The sequence below is a fragment of the Schistocerca piceifrons genome, chromosome 1 (assembly GCF_021461385.2).
Source record: "Schistocerca piceifrons isolate TAMUIC-IGC-003096 chromosome 1, iqSchPice1.1, whole genome shotgun sequence".
Taxonomy (NCBI): Eukaryota; Metazoa; Arthropoda; class Insecta; order Orthoptera; family Acrididae; genus Schistocerca; species Schistocerca piceifrons.
The window spans coordinates 300,797,414-300,821,245 of NC_060138.1; the positions used below are offsets into that span (position 1 = coordinate 300,797,414).

A 23,832-nucleotide genomic window follows, 5' to 3' on the forward strand; every position below is an offset into this window, starting at 1 on the left:
GTGAAAACAGACAGGAATTGGAACTGTGGGTAGCAAAGCAAAAGCTTTAACACTGAATTTCAGTTGAAAATGTTCCCTTAGAAATGAAAATCCAGGGACATTGCCCCATTTTAAGTCTCGCACCTTTGCAAAGATGAGTGATACAGATAATAGTGTAAGAAGTGTTGAGAAACAGCTGAAACTGCTGGAACAAAGCTCATGAGCCTAACTGAATAGCGATTAGATTTGATTCCAAATTTGTGGCCGAATTAGCCCCTCTTTTAACCATAAAATGCCATAGATTTTCACACAAAAAACTATGCTCAATAGTTGGAAGACAATACAGGTCACACCTGTCTACAAGAAGAGTAGCAGAAGTGATCCAGAAAACTGCTGTCCAATATCTTTGACATCTATTTCTTGTAGAATCTTAGACCATATTCAGAGTTCAAACTTAATGAGGTACCAAGAATAGAATGACCTTCTACATACCAGTCAGTATGGGTTCTTACAACACTGATCATCTGAAACCCAACTCGCACTTTTCTCACACGACATTCTGAAAGCAATGGATGAAGGCAGTCAGATTGATCCAGTATTCTTGATTTCTGAAAAGCATTTGTCTCAGTATCACTTCTATGCTTATTATTAGAAGTACAATTGTACGTGGTACATAAGTGAAATTTGTAAATGGATTAAGGAGTTCTTTGTAGGGAGGATGCAGCATGTTATCTTGGATGGAGCGTCACCAACAGATGCAGAAGTAACTTTGATTGTGGCCCACAGATGTGTGTTGAAAAACTTGTTTTTCATGTTGTATACTAATGGCGTCTCAGACAATATTAATAGTAAGACCAAACTTTTCGTAGCTGATGCAGTTATTGATAACACAGAATACCATCTTTAAAAAGCTGCATAAATATTGAGTCAAATCTTGATAAGATTTCAAGGTGGTCCAAAGACTGACAATTTCATTTAAATGTCAAAAAATATAAAATTGTGCACTTCACAAAATGAAAAAACATAGCAGCCTATGACTACAGCATGAACCTGTCAATTCATAAAAATATCTCAATGTAACATTTGTAGAGATATGAAGCAGAATAATAACAAAGGCTCAGTCATAGGTAAAGCAGGTGGAAGACTTCCATTCATTAGCAAAATGCTTGGGAAATGCAATCAGCCTAAAAAGGAGATTGCTTACAAATCACTCGTGAAACCCATACTAGAATACTGCTCGCGTGTGTGGGACCCATATCAAACAGGACTAGCGGGGGATACTGAACACATATGAAGAGTGGGGTAGCACAAATAGCCACAGGTTTGTTTGACCCATTGTAGAGCATCACAAGATGCTGAAAGAACTGAATGAGCAGACTCTTGAAGACAGAGAGATGAGCATAAATTGGGCACCCTTCCGGGGGCAGAGCATGACCAGCGTGTGGCGTTATGTGACCTGTTCTTGCTGGCTTCCTTGTATCGCTGATGCATGATTTTGATGGGTAAACCTTGTGGCTGTTGGTTCTTTGGGCTTGCCTGCCACTACATAATTGATTTGTTACTCTGGCCTCCATTGTTAGCAGCTTACTGTGTAATTTTGCTGGTGTCTCATTAATGTATATTTTATATTTGTAAAAGGTTTTTGAGTGCAGCCTACATTTCGGTGTGTGCTATGGAAGGGCTTATTCATCTTATTAGTTTAAACAGTTCTTCTGGATACATTAAAAAAAAAAACCTTTTAAATTCTGTATTTATTATGGTCATTACCTGTTTTTAATGAAGTACATTTATGAGCTACGTTTTAGATGTCCTTGTGTGCACCAACTATGCACATTTGTTCAAGTGTCAATAAGGTTAATGTACTTCTATTATTTAAGGTAACCTCAAGGGTGTGGTCTTTCTGCCCATGCCGCTGTTCTTCCAGTTTCCTGTTTAAGTATTCTTATTTGAGTTCAGTATCTTCAGGCACATCTTTACATAAATTTAATATGGTCATTTTGGCTATATTGTATTGTCAGTAATTGTTCTTCTGACCTTTAACAATCACGAACAATTATTCTGCACCTGTTCTTGTGACTTATGCATTTATTGTTAATGATATTTTTAAGGGTTTTTTACTTGCCACTTGGTAAAAACCATTGAACACTTTAACCAAGAACTTTTTATTCATTGTGTTTACCGGGTGCTAAAAGGTTGCTTCTTTACCATAAAGCAAGTCTGCACATACGTGTGAGTAGGTTGTCATATCAGAGTGTTAACACTGTAGTAATTGATAATGAATGCAATTATTATTGTTGTTACAGGAATGGACGATATCTAATTGAGGCCCAGCCGTTTCACGTTTACCCGGTATCCTTCTGGTTCCTTATCCTAGGGCATTCCATTACAAAATTTCAAGAACCAACTCTAGGAATATGCTAAAACCCCTCTTGATACTCTCACAAGGTTTGTGAGCACAAGAATAATTAATTGCAGTATGCACAGAACAACAGAATCTACCCTCTGCCACGTGCATAACAGAGGTTTGCAGTGTGTATTTAGACAGCAAGAAATTTTGTATATTTGCAGACAGAAGTAAGAAATGAAAATTTGTACCAAGGCTGGGATTCGAACTAGGTTCTCCTGTTCACTAGGCAGATGTGCTAACCACTTTCGTGACAGCAACCCTTGGATAGGAGGAGACTTTCATTCTGACTTCTCATTGTATGCAAAGACTATTAGAGGCATCAAAATTAGTGTCCAATCACTCATGAGTGAGACAAGAACTGAAACTGAGTGTAGCAAAGCAAAAGCTGAAGTGCGTAACTTAATTCTTGTACCACCACAAATATGAGTGAAGTAGATATTAATGTCAATAGTGTTGCGAAACAGCTTAAATCATTAAAACAGAAGAAAACTTTAGGGCATGATGGAATCTCTTTTAGATTCTATATTGAATTTTCAGTCGATAAACTCCTCTCTTAACTACAATGTACTGTAGACCACTAACAACAAATCATGCCCAGTAGCTGGAAGAAAGCACAGATCAGACCTGTCTACTAGAAGTACAGCAGAAGTGATCAGCAAACTATTATAAAATATTCTTGCATCCATTTGTTGTAGAATCTTAGAACACATTCAAAGTTCAAACAAAATGAGCTACTTTGAACAGAGTGACCTCTTCCATGCCAACCAACATGGATTCCAAAAAAATCAATAACAATTTCAAAGAAAATCAATAACTTGAAACCCAGCTTGCACTCTTCTGAAGTGACATACGGAAATGGCTTTCAGGTAGGATTAAAGCAGTCAGGTAGAGGCGGTATTTCTCGATTTTCAAAAGTCATTTGACTCAGTGTCGTATCTACGCTTATTATCAACAGTACTAATGCATGGGGTATCAAGTGAAATTTGAAACTGTATTGAGGATTTCTCGGTGGGGAGGATACAGCATGTTAATTTGGATGGAGACAACAGAAGTTAAAGTAACTTCAGAGGGCTCCAGGGAAATTGGATGTGGCCCTTGTTGTTCATGCTGTATATTAACGACAATGTGAACAATATTAATAGTAAGCTCAGACTTTTCGCAGTTGATGCAGTCTTCCATATTGGAGTATTTTCTGAAAGAAGCTGTACAAATAATCAGTCAGATCTTGATAATATTTCAGAGTGGTGCAAGGACTGACAACTTGCTTTAAATGTTCAGATGTGCAAACTTGCGCACTTCACAAAATGAAAAAAAAAAAAATAGTATTCTATGGCTATAATATCAATGAGTCACAGCTGGAATTGTTCAATTCGTTCAAATACTTGGATGTAACACTGTTGGGGATATGAAATTGAATGGTCACTTACACTCAGTCATGAGTAAAGCGGAGACAGACTTCGGTATACTGGCAGGATAATGGGGAAAGCAATCCTACAAAGGAAATTGCTTACAAATCTCTTGTGCAGCCCATCCTAGAATACTGCTCAAAAGTATGGGACCCGTACTCAAATAGGACTAAAAGGCAATACTGAATGTGTACAGAGAAGGTCATAATGAATGGTCACAGGTTTGTTTGACCTACAGAAGGGCATCATGGAAATGGAGAAGAAACTGAGCTGGCAGACACTTGGAGATACACAAAATAGTACCCCGAGAAATCCTACATACAAAGTTTCAAAAACCAAGCTTTAAATGATGGATCTAGGAATATACTACAACCCTAACACATTGTTCCTGTAGGGATTGTGAGGACAAGATTTTTATTAACTACAATATGGCCAGAAGCATTTGAACAGTCATCTTCAGACAGTCCATATGTGAATGGAACAGAAAGAAGCCCTCAGGAAAAATTGGCATAAATAATAATGCAAAAAATAAAAAAACTGGCTTTTTTTTTAAATAAAAATTTGAGATTTTCCCCAATTTTGTATAAAAATCTTACAAATTTGAAGGCAGCAGTTTACTAATATTGGTAACTGACATTTTATGTTGAAACTGGATCCTGATTTTTGTTTGAAGGCCAAGGTACACACATAACATTAAAAAGACTGTTTATTTCCAGTTTAAAAACTGATGCCTGGATGCCCCATTAGTTAGTAACAGCTTTATATGCTGACCCTTTTGTAGGAAAATGTTGAATTTTGGAGACGTCTTTAGTTGGTACATTAATTGCACGTTTCCATAGTACACGAGTGTAAATATGAAAACCACCAAATACGGCACTTTCGCTTTTTGATACATGTAAATCAACATTGTGCCTCATTGTTTTGCTTCTTTCAGTCACTAGGGCTACACTACAGATCAGGCTGTCATAAATTTCATTTCACAAAATAGTTAAACTAGTATTCAGCAAACACTATGATGAATGTTCTCAGTGATCTGTTCTGTCACCAGAAACACATTTGCGCAATATGGTGTGTCCTGTGCTGTGATTGTTTGATAAAAGCAAACCAAGCAGGTGCCATACTGATTTGGGCACTTCTTATATGCTGAAGTGTCACATTTTTAAGCTTTCATATTTACATTTAAGTCTTACAAAAATGTGCAGCCTAACTGACACACAGAAGTAAAAATCTCTCCAAAATGCATTGTTTTTGGCATGGTCTGCTGTACAAAATTTTTGGGAAATGATGTTGGCAGATAAAACTGGTACCTCCATTCCAAGTTAAAAAAACAGTTTGAAGACAGATGCTGTATTAGAGGAAAAGGAATTTTTAATAATGAAGCCAGAAAACTTCTGAAAAATGTGGGGCTCAGGACCTCATGTATAGGTGAATAAAACAGTGAAACACATAGGGTTACAAATTAAAACTAAGCTGCCAACTGTTACGGGCACAGATACATTAAAGTCTGCATTCACAGATGGTGGTGATGAGCTCTATTAATGATGACAAGGAAAAGAATGTATGTATACCTGGTATGACACGATTAAGCTGTGTAAATATTCTGAAGAGCTAGAAATCCTTTCAAAATTTAGTGACATAGCAGCTCTTCATGCCAGAGGAAAATTTAGACACTGTCAAAAGTCTTCTGTTGTACTGAATGCAGTTGGGCTTCCAGGTCGAAAGAGACTCAAAGTGGCAGTTTTTTCACTATTAAGCAAGTTCCATTTATCCTGACCAGCCCAGATAACACTTTGTCCAGAATCAAAACAAAAAATGTAACAAGCAAATGCTATTTGACTATCAGGGTGCCACTACACAGTACAACTGCCTTTCTAGTACTTAACATGTATTGGAAAATCCACCCTTATGGCTCATATCCATGTAATAGACCTAGGAGCCAGAGCTGTCCCATACATCCTACCACCACCACCACCACCACCACCACCTACTCCAGTACGGTCATAAGCACCACCTTCCCATCAGAGGCAGGGCTACTTGTGAAACCAGTCAGTGATCTACAAGCTAAGCTAAGCTGCAACCACTGTGCCGTGTTCTGCATGGTAATGACAACCAACAGGCGGGCTGTCCGCACAAATGGTCAATGACAAACTGATGCCAAGAAGCAGCTGGACTACCCAGTCACTGTGCTAGCTGCCCAACACAACATTTTTCATTTTAATGACTGTCTCACAGCCTGTGCCATCTGGATCCTTCCTATCAACACCAGATTTTGTGAACTGCACAGGTGAGAACTTTCCCTGCAGTATAGCCTATACTCCTGTAACCCTCCTGCCCTCAACCTTTGTTAGTCATTGTCCTACACCCACCTATCCCATTCTCCTGTACCCACTCCAGCACTACACAACCCTCTATTCCAGCAATGCACCCATAGTCTTTTTACTTCTCTCCTTATCCACAGCACCCACCCCCACCCAGTTTAACCAATCGACTGCACCTAGCTGCCCTACTCTCTTTCCACCTCCTTAGCCCACCATCTAGACTGCTTCTTCTATCATGCACTACTGCTCGCAGTCTGGCCTTGGCAGCCAGATACTCTGTGTGTGTGTGTGTGTGTGTGTGTGTGTGTGTGTGTGTGTAATTCTGATGAAGGTCTTTTAGGCCGAAAGCTTACTTCTTTTTCAAATAGCACACTGTATTTTTTATTCAATAATCCATTTCCTCTTCTCAAGACCCACTCGGAAATGAATCACAGTGTACCATTCTTGTAAACATGATGTTATTAAAAACAACATGAAACTGACTGACACTCCCCTATTAGCACATAGTGCAGGTATTCTGGCATAGCAGAGAAACTACACACTGGTCATTCAGTCCACCATCTTCAATTGAAGATATATACGAGAACAATGTACACTAACAAAGATATGGTAGAAATGCTACTCATCTATGGATAATGTAATTTAGCAGACGGTAATTGCAATGATGTTTTCTTATTTACAATACAGGTACTTGTAGCACAGTACTGCTCCACTTTTAAACAATATGTTGTGCACAAAAAAAGCAGTCCTTGATTATAACTTGCATCACAATTACTTTTCTTCTACTGTGGTTGAAGGAGGCTTACTGCTACTCAGGCAGCGGAATTTCACAGAGTGATATCCTGATAAGAACCAACATTCTCAGGTTATTGCAATTATTGGCCACCTGTTGCTATTACTGGGCACCCAACTCCACAGAAACGGTTGTGGAATCATTCAAAGTCTACATTCAGTAGTGCGCAAATAACCAGATCAAATTAGTTGGAGACAGCTTTACCCTAACAAGTACAGGCTGGGATATCTACGGATTCATTGCAGGTAGTACAGACAGCCAGCCTTGTGAAGCATTTTTCGAAAACTGTCATGAGCATCTAGTTCGACAACCCACAAGCAATGGATATAATTTTGACCTTGTAACTACAAACAGGCTTGATCTTAGCGTCAATGTTAGTACAGAGACACTATTGTTGTTGTTGTGGTCTTCAGTCCTGAGACTGATTTGATGCAGCTCTCCATGCTACTCTATCCTGTGCAAGCTTCTTCATCTCCCAGTAACTACTGCAACCTACATCTGTCTGAACCTGCTTAGTGTATTCATCTCTTGGTCTCCCTCAATGATTTTTACCCTCCACGCTGCCCTCCAATACTAAATTGGTGATCCCTTGATGCCTCAGAACATATCCTACCAACCGGTCCCTTCTTCTTGTCAAGTTGTGCCACAAGCTCCTCTTCTCCCCAATCCTATTCAATACCTCCTCATTAGTTATGTGATCTACCCATCTAATCTTCAGCATTCTTCTTTAGCACCGCATTTTGAAAGCTTCTATTCTCTTCTTGTCCAAACTATTTATCGTCCATGTTTCACTTCCATACATGACTACACTCCATACAAATACTTTCAGAAATGACTTCCTGACACTTAAATCAATACTGGATGTTAACAAATTTCTCTTCTTCAGAAACGCTTTCCTTGCCATAGCCAGTCTACATTTTATATCCTCTCTAGTTCGACCATCATCAGTTATTTTGCTCCCCAAATAGCAAAACTCCTTTACTACTTTAAGTGTCTCATTTCCTAATCTAATCCCCTCAGCATCACCCGACTTAATTCGACTAAATTCCATTATCCTCGTTTTGCTTTTGTTGATGTTCATCTTATATCCTCCTTTCAAGACGCTATACATTCCGTTCAGCTGCTCTTCCAAGTCCTTTGCTGTCTCTGACAGAATTACATCTCTGACAGAATTACAATGTCATCGGCGAACCTCAAAGTTTTTTTTTCTTCCCCATGGATTTTAATACCTACTCCAAACTTTTCTTTTGTTTCCTTCACTAGACACTATTATGAAAAAGAAAGATGCTACTCACCATATAGCTGAGATGCTGAGTCACAGATAGGCACAACAAAAGATTGTCACAAATACAGCTTTCGGCCAATAAGGCCTTCGTCAAAAATAGACGACAGACATATGCGCGCATGCACACACACGACTGCTGTCCCAGACAACTGTAGCCATACAGGTAGGTAGGTGTGTGTGTGTGTGTGTGTGTGTGTGTGTGTGTGTGTGTGTGTGTGTGCGTTGATTAAGGGTTTATGGGCCAAAAGCTTTATTTGCGACAGCCTTCTTGTTGTGCCTATCTGCGGCTCAGGATCTCCGCTATATGGGTGCAACAACTTGCCTTTTCATAATATTGTTACATTCCATCCTGGATTTTACATTGTTTGATTAGTGATCATGATGTCATTGTAGTGAAATCATTAAAACCACCACAAAGGCTAGGAGAGTATTTTTTGCTAGGAAAAACAGATAAGCAGTTATCTCCCCTATTAGACAATCAGTAGACATCATTTAGTCCCAAAATGATGAGCAAAGTTTAAACTGATCATATATTGTGCTTTGGAGATGTATGTGCTGAATACAGGGATTACAGATGGAAAAGATCTACAGCGGTTCAATAACAAAAGTCATAAAATGTTGTGGAAACAGAGACTGCTGCACTCTCAAGATTTTTTTTTTTTTTTTTTATGTTAATGACAAGAAGCAAAGGTTAGTAGAGATTCGTGCATCTATAAAAGAATCTCTGCATGAAACACACAGTTACCTCTTTCATATCTTAGCAAAAGATCTGGCTGAGAAAATATTGGTCCTATTTAAAATCACTAAGCAAGTCTAAGGCCTCCATCCAATCACTCATTAACCAGCCTCACCTGGCAGTAAAAGATGGCAAAAGGAAAGCTAAAGTATTAAATTTTGGATTTAAGAAATCTTTCAAGCAGGAGGATCATACACGCATACTATCGTTTGACCATCCACAGATTCCCATATCAATGACACAGTAATAGGTATCCCTGGTATAGAGAAATAACCAAAAGAGTTTAAAAGAGATAAGTCGCCAGATCTGGATGGAATCCCAATTCAGTTTTACAGAGTACTCTATGGCCCTTTTACTTAGCTTGCATTTAACGCAAATCTCACGCACAGCACCAAGTCCCAAGTGACTCCAAAAAAGTGCAGATGGATACTATACATAAAAAGAGTAGAAGAACAGACCCACAAAATTATAGACCAATATCCCCCCATGAACCATGGACCTTGCCGTTTGTGGGGAGGCTTGCGTGCCTCAGTGATACAGATAGCCGTACCGTAGGTGCAACCACAACGGAGGGGTATCTGTTGAGAGGCCAGACAAACGTGTGGTTCCTGAAGAGGGGCAGCAGCCTTTTCAGTAGTTGCAAGGGCAACAGTCTGGATGATTGACTGATCTGGCCTTGTAACAATAACCAAAACGGCCTTGCTGTGCTGGTACTGCGAACGGCTGAAAGCAAGGGGAAACTACAGCCGTAATTTTTCCCGAGGGCATGCAGCTTTACTGTATGATTACATGATGATGGCGTCCTCTTGGGTAAAATAGTCCCCCATTCGGATCTCCGGGCGGGGACTACTCAAGAGGATGTCGTTATCAGGAGAAAGAAAACTGGCGTTCTACGGATCGGAGCGTGGAATGTCAGATCCCTTAATCGGGCAGGTAGGTTAGAAAATTTAAAAAGGGAAATAGATAGGTTGAAGTTAGATATAGTGGGAATTAGTGAAGTTCGGTGGCAGAAGGAACAAGACTTCTGGTCAGGTGACTACAGGGTTATAAACACAAAATCAAATAGGGGTAATGCAGGAGTAGGTTTAATAATGAATAGGAAAATAGGAATGCGGGTAAGCTACTACAAACAGCATAGTGAACGCATTATTGTGGCCAAGATAGATACGAAGCCCACGCCTACTACAGTAGTACAAGTTTATATGCCAACTAGCACTGCAGATGACGAAGAAATTGAAGAAATGTATGATGAAATAAAAGAAATTATTCAGATTGTGAAGGGAGACGAAAATTTAATAGTCATGGGTGACTGGAATTTGAGTGTAGGAAATGGGAGAGAAGGAAACATAGTAGGTGAATATGGATTGGGGGACAGAAATGAAAGAGGAAGCCGCCTGGTAGAATTTTGCACAGAGCACAACATAATCATAACTAACACTTGGTTTAAGAATCATGAAAGAAGGTTGTATACATGGAAGAACCCTGGAGATACTAAAAGGTATCAGATAGATTATATAATGGTAAGACAGAGATTTAGGAACCAGGTTTTAAATTGTAAGACATTTCCAGGGGCAGATGTGGACTCTGACCACAATCTATTGGTTATGACCTGTAGATTAAAACTGAAGAAACTGCAAAAAGGTGGGAATTTAAGGAGATGGGACCTGGATAAACTAAAAGAACCAGAGGTTGTACAGAGATTCAGGGAGAGCATAAGGGAGCAATTGACAGGAATGGGGGAAATAAATACAGTAGAAGAAGAATGGGTAGCTTTGAGGGATGAAGTAGTGAAGGCAGCAGAGGATCAAGTAGGTAAAAAGACGAGGGCTAGTAGAAATCCTTGGGTAACAGAAGAAATACTGAATTTAATTGATGAAAGGAGAAAATATAAAAATGCAGTAAGTGAAACAGGCAAAAAGGAATACAAACGTCTCAAAAATGAGATCGACAGGAAGTGCAAAATGGCTAAGCAGGGATGGCTAGAGGACAAATGTAAGGATGTAGAGGCCTATCTCACTAGGGGTAAGATAGATACCGCCTACAGGAAAATTAAAGAGACCTTTGGAGATAAGAGAACGACTTGTATGAATATCAAGAGCTCAGATGGAAACCCAGTTCTAAGCAAAGAAGGGAAAGCAGAAAGATGGAAGGAGTATATAGAGGGTCTATACAAGGGCGATGTACTTGAGGACAATATTATGGAAATGGAAGAGGATGTAGATGAAGATGAAATGGGAGATATGATACTGCGTGAAGAGTTTGACAGAGCACTGAAAGACCTGAGTCGAAAAAGGCCCCCGGAGTAGACAATATTCCATTGGAACTACTGACGGCCGTGGGAGAGCCAGTCCTGACAAAACTCTACCATCTGGTGAGCAAGATGTATGAAACAGGCGAAATACCCTCAGACTTCAAGAAGAATATAATAATTCCAATCCCAAAGAAAGCAGGTGTTGACAGATGTGAAAATTACCGAACTATTAGCTTAATAAGTCACAGCTGCAAAATACTAACACGAATTCTTTACAGACGAATGGAAAAACTAGTAGAAGCCAACCTCGGGGAAGATCAGTTTGGATTCCGTAGAAACACTGGAACACGTGAGGCAATACTGACCTTACGACTTATATTAGAAGAAAGATTAAGGAAAGGCAAACCTACGTTTCTAGCATTTGTAGACTTAGAGAAAGCTTTTGACAATGTTGACTGGAATACTCTCTTTCAAATTCTAAAGGTGGCAGGGGTAAAATACAGGGAGCGAAAGGCTATTTACAATTTGTACAGAAACCAGATGGCAGTTATAAGAGTCGAGGGACATGAAAGGGAAGCAGTGGTTGGGAAGGGAGTAAGACAGGGTTGTAGCCTCTCCCCGATGTTGTTCAATCTGTATATTGAGCAAGCAGTAAAGGAAACAAAAGAAAAATTCGGAGTAGGTATTAAAATTCATGGAGAAGAAATAAAAACTTTGAGGTTCGCCGATGACATTGTAATTCTGTCAGAGACAGCAAAGGACTTAGAAGAGCAATTGAATGGAATGGACAGTGTCTTGAAAGGAGGATATAAGATGAACATCAACAAAAGCAAAACAAGGATAATGAAATGTAGTCTAATTAAGTCGGGTGATGCTGAGGGGATTAGATTAGGAAATGAGACACTTAAAGTAGTAAAGGAGTTTTGCTATTTGGGGAGCAAAATAACTGATGATGGTCGAACTAGAGAGGATATAAAATGTAGACTGGCTATGGCAAGGAAAGCGTTTCTGAAGAAGAGAAATTTGTTAACATCCAGTATTGATTTAAGTGTCAGGAAGTCATTTCTGAAAGTATTTGTATGGAGTGTAGCCATGTATGGAAGTGAAACATGGACGATAAATAGTTTGGACAAGAAGAGAATAGAAGCTTTCAAAATGTGGTGCTAAAGAAGAATGCTGAAGATTAGATGGGTAGATCACATAACTAATGAGGAAGTATTGAATAGGATTGGGGAGAAGAGAAGTTTGTGGCACAACTTGACCAGAAGAAGGGATCGGTTGGTAGGACATGTACTGAGGCATCAAGGGATCACCAATTTAGTATTGGAGGGCAACGTGGAGGGTAAAAATCGTAGAGGGAGACCAAGAGATGAATACACTAAGCAGATTCAGAAGGATGTAGGTTGCAGTAGGTACTGGGAGATGAAAAAGCTTGCACAGGATAGAGTAGCATGGAGAGCTGCATCAAACCAGTCTCAGGACTGAAGACCACAACAACAACAACAACAACAACAACATCCTTAACAATTGTTTGCTGCAGAATTCTTGAACACATTCTCAATTAGAATATAATAAACTTCCTTGAGGCAGAAAAGCTTCTATCCATATATCACCACAGATTTAGAAAGCATCAATCATGTGAAACTTAGCTTGCCCTTTTCTCAGACAGTATCCCAAAAACCATGGATGAAGAGCAGCATGCAGATTCCATATTCATAGATTTTTGGAATGCATTTGACATGGTGCCCACCGTAAATTGTTAATGAAGGTCCAAGCATACAGATTAGATTAGCAGATACGTGAGTGACTTGAACACTTTTGAAGTAACAGTCTTTGATGGCAAGTGTTCATTGGAGACAAGGGTACCATCAGCAGTACTCCAGGGCAGTGAGAAGGACTGCCCTTATTCTCTATATACATAAATGATATGTTGGACAAGGTGAAAAGCAATCTGCAACTGTTTGCTGATGACGCTATGGGGGGTGTTCAAAAAGTCCGTGCAAAAATAAAAACTATTTACATGTTTGGGATAAACCTTTTTTATTTTTCAACATAGTCTTCTTTTAGACTTATAAACTTTGTCCAACGCTGTTCTAATTTGTTGACCCCTTCTGAATAATAGTAATTGTCCAAGTCTGTAAAATAGCTATTAGTTGCTGCAATCACACCCTCATTTGTACAAAATCTTTGTCCCACCAGCCATTTCTTCAGATTGGAGAAGAAATAGTAGTCCAAGGGAGCCGAGACTGGAGAATAGGGAGGGATGTGAAACGAGTTTGAATCCTATTTCCATTAATTTTGCAACCACAACTGCTGAGTTATGTACTGGTGCACTGTCGTGATGGAAAAGGACTTTTTTGCGGTATAATCGCCGGTGTTTTTCTTGCAGCTCAGTTTTCAAATGGTCCAATAACGACGAATAATATTCACCTGTAACAGTTTTACCCTTTTCCAGATAGTCAATGAGGATTACCCCTTGCAAGTCCCAAAAGACAGTCGTCATAACCTTTCCAGCTGAATGAATGGTCTTTGCTTTTTTTGGTGCAGATTCTCCCTTGGTAACCCATCGTTTAGATTGTTGTTTGGTCTCAGGAGTATAGTAATGTATCCATGTTTCATCCACAGTTTCAAATCGACACTTAAAGACCTGCAGATTCTTCCTGAACAGCTGCAAACCTTCCTTGCAACACTTCACATGATTCCGTTTTTGGTCAAGCATGAGCAATCGCGGAACCCATCTTGTGGATAGCTTTCCCATGTCCAAATGTTTATGCAAAATATTATGTACCCATTCATTCAAGATGCCCACAGCACAAGCAATCTCACGCACCTTAACTCTTCTGTCATCCATCACCATATCATGATTTTATCAATGATTTCTGGACTCGTAACCTCCACAGGGTGTCCAGAACATTCAGCATCACTTGTGCCCATATGGCCACTCCGAAAATTTTGAAACCACTTATAAACCGTTCTAATCAAAGGTGCAGAGTCACTGTAATGTTTATCAGGTTTCTATTTAGTCCCCTGAGGTGTTTTGCCTTTCATAAAGAAATGTTTAGTCACGAAACAAAATTCTTTTTTGTCCATCTTTTGACGATCACACGACTTCCTTGATTCACACCAAACACAAAGAAATAGACCAATATCGCTGAAACTCTGTGTGCGTTCTTTCCAAAGATGCTACTAACTAAACATGACCTTGATACGTACCAGTGGTGCCATCTCTCGGACTTTGCACGGACTTTTCCAACACCTCTCATATGATTTACAAGTGACTGTAGAAGAGTATAAGACAACTTGCACAAAATTCTTGCTGGTGGGATGAACAACTAATAACTCTAAATGTAAGAAAAATGTAGGTTAGTGCATATGAGTAGGAAAAACAAACCTGTAATGTTTGAATACAGCATGAGTAATGCATTGCTCGAAACAGTCAATTCATTTAAATATCTGGGCATAACATTGCAAAGTGATACGAAATGGAATGAGCATGGAAGGACTGTAGTAGGGAAGGCAAAAGGCTGACTTCAGTGTATTGGGAGAATTTTAGGAAAGTGTATCTCATCTATAAAGAAGATCATGTACAACACACTAATGCGACCCATTCTTGAGTACTGCTCGAGAGTTTGCCATGCAGGCGAGTCTGATTAACACTCAAGTATTACAGACTTGCTTCATGAACTGAAATGGGAATCCCTGGAAGGAAGAACCTTCTTGCAGAACACTATTTAAAAAAAAGTGGGGGGGGGGGGGGGGGGGGGAGAGAGAGAGAGAGAGAGAGAGAGAGAGAGAGAGAGAGAACCAGGATTGAAAGCTGACTGCAGAGTGATTCTACTGCCGCCAAAAAATTCTGCATACGGACCATGAAGGCAAGAGAAATTAGGGTTTGTACAAAGACGTGTAAACAGTCATTTCTCACTCACTCTAATTGCGGGTGAAACAAGAAAAGAAATGTCTAACAGTATCCTCCAACACGCACCATACAGTGGGTTGTGAAGTGTATGTGTGTGTGTATGTATATGTAGACTGTTTGGGTAACTTACAGTGTCCATAGAAAAATATTTCTACCTTCTGTTCATTGGTGTACATTGTACTCACACAAAACTTCAACTGAAGATAGCTGACTAAATGACCACCACACATTTTCATTGTGTTTCTGTTTGTTGACCGTCAACTCCAACCAACTGACAAGATGTTATATTTACATGAATGGCACACTGTGATACATTTTTGACAAGTCTTGAAAAGTAAGTGTGTGTGTGTGTGTGTGTGTGTGTGTGTGTGTGTGTGTGTGTGTGTGTGTGTGTGTGCATCTCTGCTATATGGTGAGTACCAACTTTCCTTCTCTGGTACTGTTACATTCCATCCTGGATTTTCCACAATTAAAAGATATTGACACACAAGCTTTTGGCTACAGTCTTCGTTAGAAAAAGAGAAACGCACACCATTCATTCACATAAGCAAGCACACCTCACGCATACATAACTACCAACACCGGCAGCCCGAGCCAGAATGCAACTATCACATGGGATGGATGTAGCAATCTGGAAGGGGCAGGGAAGGGGATGGGACAGCAGGAAAATAGAGTGGAAAAGGAGAGTACTAGGGAAAGATGGGCATATGCAATGGTAGAAGGCCAGCCCCTGCCGATTTACCCGTCCATCTTTTGTCGCTCCTCTCCTTTAACACAGACTTCAGGGGACTCAAGCAGACTGGACATTATTGTCCAGAGAAATATCACATGTGCTCTGACTCACTAAGTGCCCATAAATTCATTCACAACAAACAAAATGGCCAGAACATCCAGGACTAACTTCCCTGCTACCAAAGCCTGGAGATGGAGGTGACATTCTTCTCTATTCCAGAGCACATGGGAATTCAGGGAAATAAATTAGCAAATGTGCAACCAAGGAAGCATGCAGCTCAAACAAAGTGACTTAAATATCCCATTCACCTCTACATTTACATACCTGTACTTCTACACCCATGCTTTGCAAACCACTGTGAAATGCACAGCATCAGATACTTAAATTGTACTGGTTGTTAAAAGAGACAGGGGAAGAAAAATATATTTTTTTGGCCAATTTTGGTGCTATTTTTGCCAATTTTGGTGTTTTTTTAACATCTCATTCAGTTCCATTATTTTATTTAGAAACTACAAATCTGATAAAACTAACGAATTAAAGAACAAATAACTCTGTGTCCAAAAAACACTCATAGTGTTGTCACAATTTCAAATTTCTACTTGGAGACAATATGCTGTCAACACTTCACTACTGTGTGCCCCATTTATTTACTATATTTACTGCCGAGCACTTACAGCAGAATAAGTTTAGATATTAAACAGGGCTAATAACAATTTTATGGAGAAGTTACTACAATTTAATTCTACTTCTTTCAGAAATATTTTTAAAAACTATAGTTCATATGGTTTACTTCAAATCGCTGTGAAATGAGTGTTTCAGTAACCAGTCATAATTCTTAAACTTGAAAATATTATAACAATGATGTACGAAAAGATAGATCTCTACTTATGGTAAAGATGACACATTAAGTTGCAGACAGGCACAATTGAAAGACGCTTACACAAGCTTTTGACCACAGCCTTCATCAGAAGAAGAGAAATGCACACCATTCACTCACATAAGCATGCACGCCTCACGCACACATGACTGCCAACACCAGCCACTCAGCCAGAACATAACTATCATGTGGGATGGAAGCAGCAATCTGAAGGGGGCAGGGAAGGGGGAGCAAGGAGTGCTGTCTGCTGGCAACAGGCAGGGTTTCAGGAGGTTGCTAGGCAGGGAAGTAGGAAAATGGAGCAAAAAAGGAGAGGAGTGGGGGAAAAATGTACGAGTGCATTGCCAGAGGGTGGCCCTGTGCTCTGGTATCAAGCAAAACAACACCTCCATCCCCAACCTTTGTAGGCAGGGAAGAGAGTGAAGGTAAGCCAGGAAAGACATGTGATTCAGATTTCACGTTAAACTGTAGGTCCCCTTTCCTAGGTAAGATTACTGGGCAGGATAAGGAAGCACAATGCACCGAAGTGGTGTCCAATTAAAACAACTTGCAAACAGGCAGTGGAGTCCCTCCTGAAGGACTCCCAGCCAATCATGTCATGCAAATTTGTTTTACGGCCTCATTCCTGGCAGACCATTTGTGTAAACTGCTTCCATGGGACAATGAACAATGGTTTGATATGCTGGTTATTTTGGAACAGTGAAAAACTTTTACACCTAACACAACACGAGATGATGCGGTGGCGACATTGATGATACACACGACAACGAGGCATAGTGCTTCAATGCTGTTGCAGATAGAGCTCACAGCAGAATGGTTCCACTGGTGTGCACTGCCCACTTATATACATATTCTGTGACCTTGGTTACGTAACCCCAGTGGTCAGCATTGGTAGTCCTGAGATATGTGGTTATTCCCAATCGGTGAAGTGTGCAACCATAATGTAAGCAAGATGATACACAAGCTTTATGAAACCAGAGAAAATGTGCCCTTTCTATCCCCCACAACATGCGACTGATGGAATTTAAGATGTCCAATGCCTTGATGGAACTTGCCCTCAGATCCCTTAGGTGTGGCACCCACAATAAGCTTTGAAACAAATGTGGCCCACAAACCTCACCAAGTTTTTAAAACATAAACTAACATACACTACTTGCAGGTTAATTAAATATTCAGTATATGGTTAAAATCACACACACACACACACACACACACACACACACACACACACACACACACACACTATTAATAGCTAAGTTTCTTCTTCACATGCTGTGTGTTATTTACTATGAATTCTTTACTCCAATCAGTCTGATATCCTGAAAAGTCATATATTGTTCATTAGGCAATAGCACACAACTGCACCAAATGCATTCTGAAAGTCAAGGAACACTGCATCAACTTGGGCACCAGTACCTACTGCCTTCTGGGTTTCATGACTGAACAGAGCAAGCTGTCTTTCACAGCACTGTTGTTTGCTGTGTGCTACAGTTCAGTGAACCTTCCTGAAAATGGGAATGACCTGCACACTCTTTAAATCACTGTGAATGTTTTGCTTCTCCAGCCATCTAAGGTAGACTGCTGCCAGAAGAAATGCATATTTTCATACACTTTACAAAAAATTTACAGGTATTCCATCAGGTCCAGAAACATTTCCTCTCTCAAGTGATTTTATTTGATTTTCCATCCTGCACACACTTATTTCATCTCGTTTTGGTTTTCATGTGACAATCAAAAGACAGAACTGCAGTATGATCTTTCTCAGTGAAACTGCTTTTGCCTTCTCTGTGTCATCCTCCATTTCGATGCCATTACAATCACTGAGTCCTGGACAGGTGACTTTGTTCCCTTTACTGATTTACTGTAACTGAGACACCTGTTGGTAGAGAGAATTGAAGAATCCCATTTCGAGTCACTGAAGCAAATAATGTTGCAGAAGTAGGTGGTTTCATGAGCCACAATTTTTTTAGCTTCCAAGTAAGGTCTTTTTTCATTTCTTACCTCTTCCATATTCATTTCATCCGAGAATACCTGACCACCACAGCTCCAAACAGCATTTTTGCCTTCGCAATTAACACACAATAAACAAGCCAAACAACAGTTGCCACCTTCATGTGCAGCTTGACCAATTGTTTCCGCAAGTTACCCATTAATTCCAGGCAATGATGGTGCATCCACAGCACTGACACTTAAAACAGTGCACTGAGTTTGCGACATAAGGCTTAACTTTCAGGTGGATGGTTCCATCCGACGTATGGTCAGGTGAAGTTGCTTAAGGTCAGAATAAATGACCTTGCTTCTCTACCTCATCATTTATTCGTTTTATGGTATTTTGACATGTCACACCAACTTCTCCTCACTCTTCTTTGACACCTATATGCATTAGATTTCTTCATTATAAGATGCCCTTACTAGAATTTAATTGTGTAATTCCTTCGCAACTCAGTATTCACTCAACTCATTTGCTTCTGTATTTGACACTCTGTAGATCATAATCACTAACAGTGCTGTGTATCTTCAGCTCTCAAGGAAGGTCGTTAACAGGTTGAAATGAGAAGAACTATGATCACCACCCATGCACAAGCATTGTGGGGAACTATCATCATTCATGATCTCATTGAAGGCAATGAACTTTCAATGCTTTCTTAAAGTGTTTCTCAGGTCGGTTTAAATTATGGGAGCTGTTAAACTATCACAGTGTGTGCTCTCTGTGGATACTTCAACTTTTGACTGGCGAACAAAAACTACTGGAAGTTAATGAATGGCATTCGGTGATGTTTGCTGATGAAGCAGACACATTTTTTTATTGGATTGTCACTTGTCATGAAACTTTGTTACTCTGCTATACAACTAAGTAGCAACAGACAGTGAGGACTGTAAAATGGGGAATGAAGCAACATCACAACACTAGTGACAGGCAAGACTACTGTTAGATGGCAAGGTATTTAGTGACTCCTTTTCTTCAATGGTATGGCTTTTTGAGTATTGATTTTTTGCATTAGTGTAGTGCCATTGATGGAACATATAACTTTGTTTCAATGAGGTTACACTTGCTTGGGAGGGGGGAGAGAGGGGGGGGGGGAGGGAGAGAGAGAGAAGGAGGAGGGAGGGGGGGGGGAAGAAATGAGATGAAATCCACCATAAAGTATAGATCTATAGCTCTATTACTTCCATATCTCTGGAGCAACGAAGTAGAACTAGGAAGCAAAGAATTTGTGTGTGAATTAACTGTGGAAGAGCTAGCTGTTGAAATAATCTCACTCTTTTCACAATAAAGGCATCAAGAAGTGCGGTGCATGTGCATTTCCGAGACAGAATAGTTTGTAAGGAAGTGATGTATACCTATGCTGTAAAAGCACATTAAGAAATTAACAGCAAAAGCTTTGTTTATATGTGATCAATGGTTAAACATGCATGTGCTTAAAAATGATACCTTATGATAGAGTTTCAATTGACATAATTTGCTGGAAGCTGTAATGTTGTTTTTCCTAATTTTTACATTGATCTTAACACAACAAGTCATATTCAGGAACAATGGAATGAAAATAAATAAAATTACCTTAATCAACCCAAGGTAGGCTAGGAGTGAGTTGTTTACAATAGAAATATTTTCCACTGTATTTGCCCAATCAAATAATTCTTTGTACAATGTATTGCAACATGACAGTACTGAACTGTCTGCAGTTTCAGAATTGCTTGTGCTTAGTGATGAGACTGCCATCAAAAGGGGCATGAACTTCTCCAAAAACTTTTCTTTTGGGTGCCGCTGAAACAAATTTGGTAATTCAACATAAAGACCAGAGAAATGAAGCGACTCAAATGCCAGGTGGAATGTACAGTGTGAGTCAGAAAGGACTTTACAACTTTGGAATGATACAGAAATTTATTAAGATAACATACAGAATTGGTAAGTGTGTCATTTTGTAGCAAACAATGTAATGTTTCACATGAAAGTGTCAAGTGACATTTTGGTTCAAAGTGACTACCGTTTGCTATGCAGCAAACATCCCACTGGTAATCACTTTCTTCCCACACTCATTACAGCAAATCAGGCTTAATTGTGCAACGGCAGCGTAGATTCCATTTTTCATGTTGACTAAATTGTTGGTAGGGGAAGAACATACGCACGATCACTAATAAAACCCCAGAGAAAGAAATCTATTGATGTCAAGTCTGGAATGTGAAATGGTCATGGCAATTGGCCTTTCACGGTCAAGCCACTGACCTGGGAAGTGATTATTGAGAAAACCACAAACTTTCATGAGGAAGTTATGGGATGCATTGTCTAGCTGATAGTAAACTGTCCAATCTCTGTCACCTTCCTTGATCTGCAGGATTCAAAAGTTTTCAAGCATATCCAGATATACAATACCAGTGACAGTTTTCTCCATGAAGAAGAAAGGGTCATACACTTAATTTGCTAAGGGCACCAAACACATTAACTTTGGGGCTGTCACGAATGTGTTCCAGGGTTACATGTGGATTTTCCCTGCCTCGTATTCTGCAGTTGTGGGTGTTCACCGTGCCACTGACACGAAATGTTGACTCATCACTGAAGACTGTTGTGTTCAGGAATGTCTCTTGTCCTCCATCTCACGCAACATTTCTGCACAGAATTCCCCAAGAGCATTCTTATCTGCATCACCGAGTAATCTTACCTACATCTCTATGGTTTTAAGTCCACACTACTCACCACAAAGCATTTTATGGAATGTTGGTCTCATGACACACACACACACACACACACACACACACACACAGTGCATTGATTTTTGCAGACTTCGGGCAAAGCTCTCCCTAACCCATTTGACATAATCATCAGTGCTTGGGCGACCTGACGATTTATGAAGTCACCCTGAACACCCATCTCAATGAAGTTCTTGTGCCTGGAGCAAATTGTAGGCCTGCTTGGATGTTCTTTGGAGTATTCAGTACAAAATTTATGCCGAACAGTTGCAGAATTTGTTTAATGAAACAAAAACACACAGCTAGCACGCTCCGCAACAATGAAACTAGAAATTTTAACTGTGCACTATGCTGGCATTCCTGGTGGCAGAATGGGCACTGACGCACGACATGAATCAAACATGAGTATGTATCCTACAAGATGACATCTACTGATTCTGTAAGTTGTCAGAATAAATTTCTATATCATTCCAAAGTTGTGAAGTCTTTTTTGGCTCACCCTATATAATTAAATAAATACATGTGTGAAATACAGGCTGTGATCATTTTTGTGGAGGGAAGTAATATTTTGTTCCGTAAAACTATTTTTTTAAATATGGTCATTACTGCACATAAGCATAACACTAACATAATTAAATAATATTTTCATACTTGAGTTTGTTTCATTTTTCTACATAGTTGATAGTGAAATCACTGGTGGTACACTTTTTCTTTTATCAAAGTTAGAAAGAGATCACAGAGGCAACTCTAATAACTAAGTAAACCTATTAACCACCATACCTCGATTTGAAACTTTCGGAGTCTAGCTGATCTGAGAGATTACGGGATTGATGATAGGTATCTACAGAGTTATGCACAGGCTAATGAAGAATTTGGAAATTACACCTCTGTTAAATAATGCCAAAAATTCAAAGACCTTATTCATATCTACACTGAAAGTTACAAGATTTTTTTAATAGATTAAATGCTCCAAATATGTGTCTTTCACCAACAGACATTCTCTGGCACAGCTTAGCTTATGGTTTGTATCGAAGAGGTATACAATGTTATCAGAAAATCCCACTCTACCTTTGCTTCAGCAATAATTATTTCTGCATGTCCACTTCCTATGCTCGCAAAATTTTCTGCCGTGGGTGAATTCAAAAATGTTTTTAGGTTCACCTGCAAAACAGTAGTGTTTTCATAATATAAGAACAGTAAATCTGTGTGTGAGGGAGGGGAAGAAAGGGAGAGGGAGAGATGGGGAGGGCGGGGGCGGTTGTAGAGATGCAAGTTGGGGTGGGGGGGTGGGGGGGGGGGGGAGAGAGAGAGAGGCAGAGTGGTGGGGGGGGAGACAGAAGCGAGGTGGAGCAGGGTGGGGGGAAGTCAGAGGCGACACGGAGCGGGGTGGGGGGAAGACAGAGGAGAGCGGAGAGGTGGGAGGGATGGGGGGCCGAGCAATAGAGGGGGGCATGGAGGAGGGGAAGGCAGCAGGTGGTGGGGGGATATGTGGTGGTGGAGGGGGAGGCAGAGGGTGTTGGGGGAGGGGGACGGCGAGGTGGAAGGATGTATGAGAGAGGGAGGGTGTATGAGAGGGGGAGGGGGAGAGAGAAATGGATGGGGATAGGATGGAGGGGGTTGGTAGGGAGAGGGGGAGGGAGGGAGGGAGGGAGGGAGAGAGGGAGGGAGGGGGGGAGAGAGAGAGAGAGAGAGAGAGAGAGAGAGAGAGAGAGAGAAGGGGCAAGTAAACAAATTTTCATCACATTAGTATTTCATGTTGCTCAGGACTTTTTGGCAGTGAAAGTTACACTAAAAACTAGTGCATCTCTGTTCATCAGAATGTTTCATGTTAGAATTAAATTAATGAAGTTAGATTTAAAAATGTCAAACTTGGATAATTAGCTGTCCCACATGTTAATTGAGATCATAACATGTCTGCATAAGTAGGTTCCTCAGTTTTTGTAGATAATGTAAAGCTTTGCAATTTAAACTGATCAAAAAATTGTAAGAGTAATAAGACTGAACATGCATACATACTGTTACATTTCTACAGACAATTACCTGCACATCATCTTTAACTTGAGTAACTGATTTATTATCTGTTATTTGGATATGTACAACTTCCTCTAGTCCTTCTGTTACACTATTTTCTTCTTCACTTTCACTCTCACTTTCACTGTCTTCTTTATCTTCGTCTTCATCATCTTCCTCCTCTTCATCTTCATCTTCACTGCAAAGAACATTGGAAGAACATACACAATATTTATTGAAACCGTTTAGATATTAGCAGGAAAAATTCGCATATCTGTTGGAAGATGGTCCACATGAAACAAGATATCAGCATTGAAAAGCAGCTATGAACTGCAAGCAACTATATCAGTACTCTTAAAGAGTATTTTGTGTGTGTGTGTGTGTGTGTGTGTGTGTGTGTGTGTGTGTATAAAGAAAGAGGAATTTACAAATGAA

General features: G+C 39.9%; 1 protein-coding gene across 4 annotated transcripts in view; it reads right to left on the minus strand.

The window, feature by feature from the left end:
• Nucleotides 1–23,832, minus strand: part of LOC124788828 (ran GTPase-activating protein 1) — a 132,823-nt gene that overhangs the window by 21,232 nt on the left and 87,759 nt on the right. For 2 of the 4 annotated variants that reach the window (XM_047256128.1, XM_047256112.1), the window contains exons 7-9: nt 23,428–23,596; nt 22,456–22,548; nt 20,261–20,467 (exon numbers count right to left, since the gene is read on the minus strand). In XM_047256128.1, coding sequence (XP_047112084.1) covers nt 20,261–20,467; nt 22,456–22,548; nt 23,428–23,596 — 469 coding nt within the window. Of the gene's footprint in view, nt 1–471; nt 588–20,260; nt 20,468–22,455; nt 22,549–23,427; nt 23,597–23,832 lie in introns of all 4 variants that reach the window. The other 2 variants (XM_047256120.1, XM_047256135.1) reach the window with 2 other exon arrangements.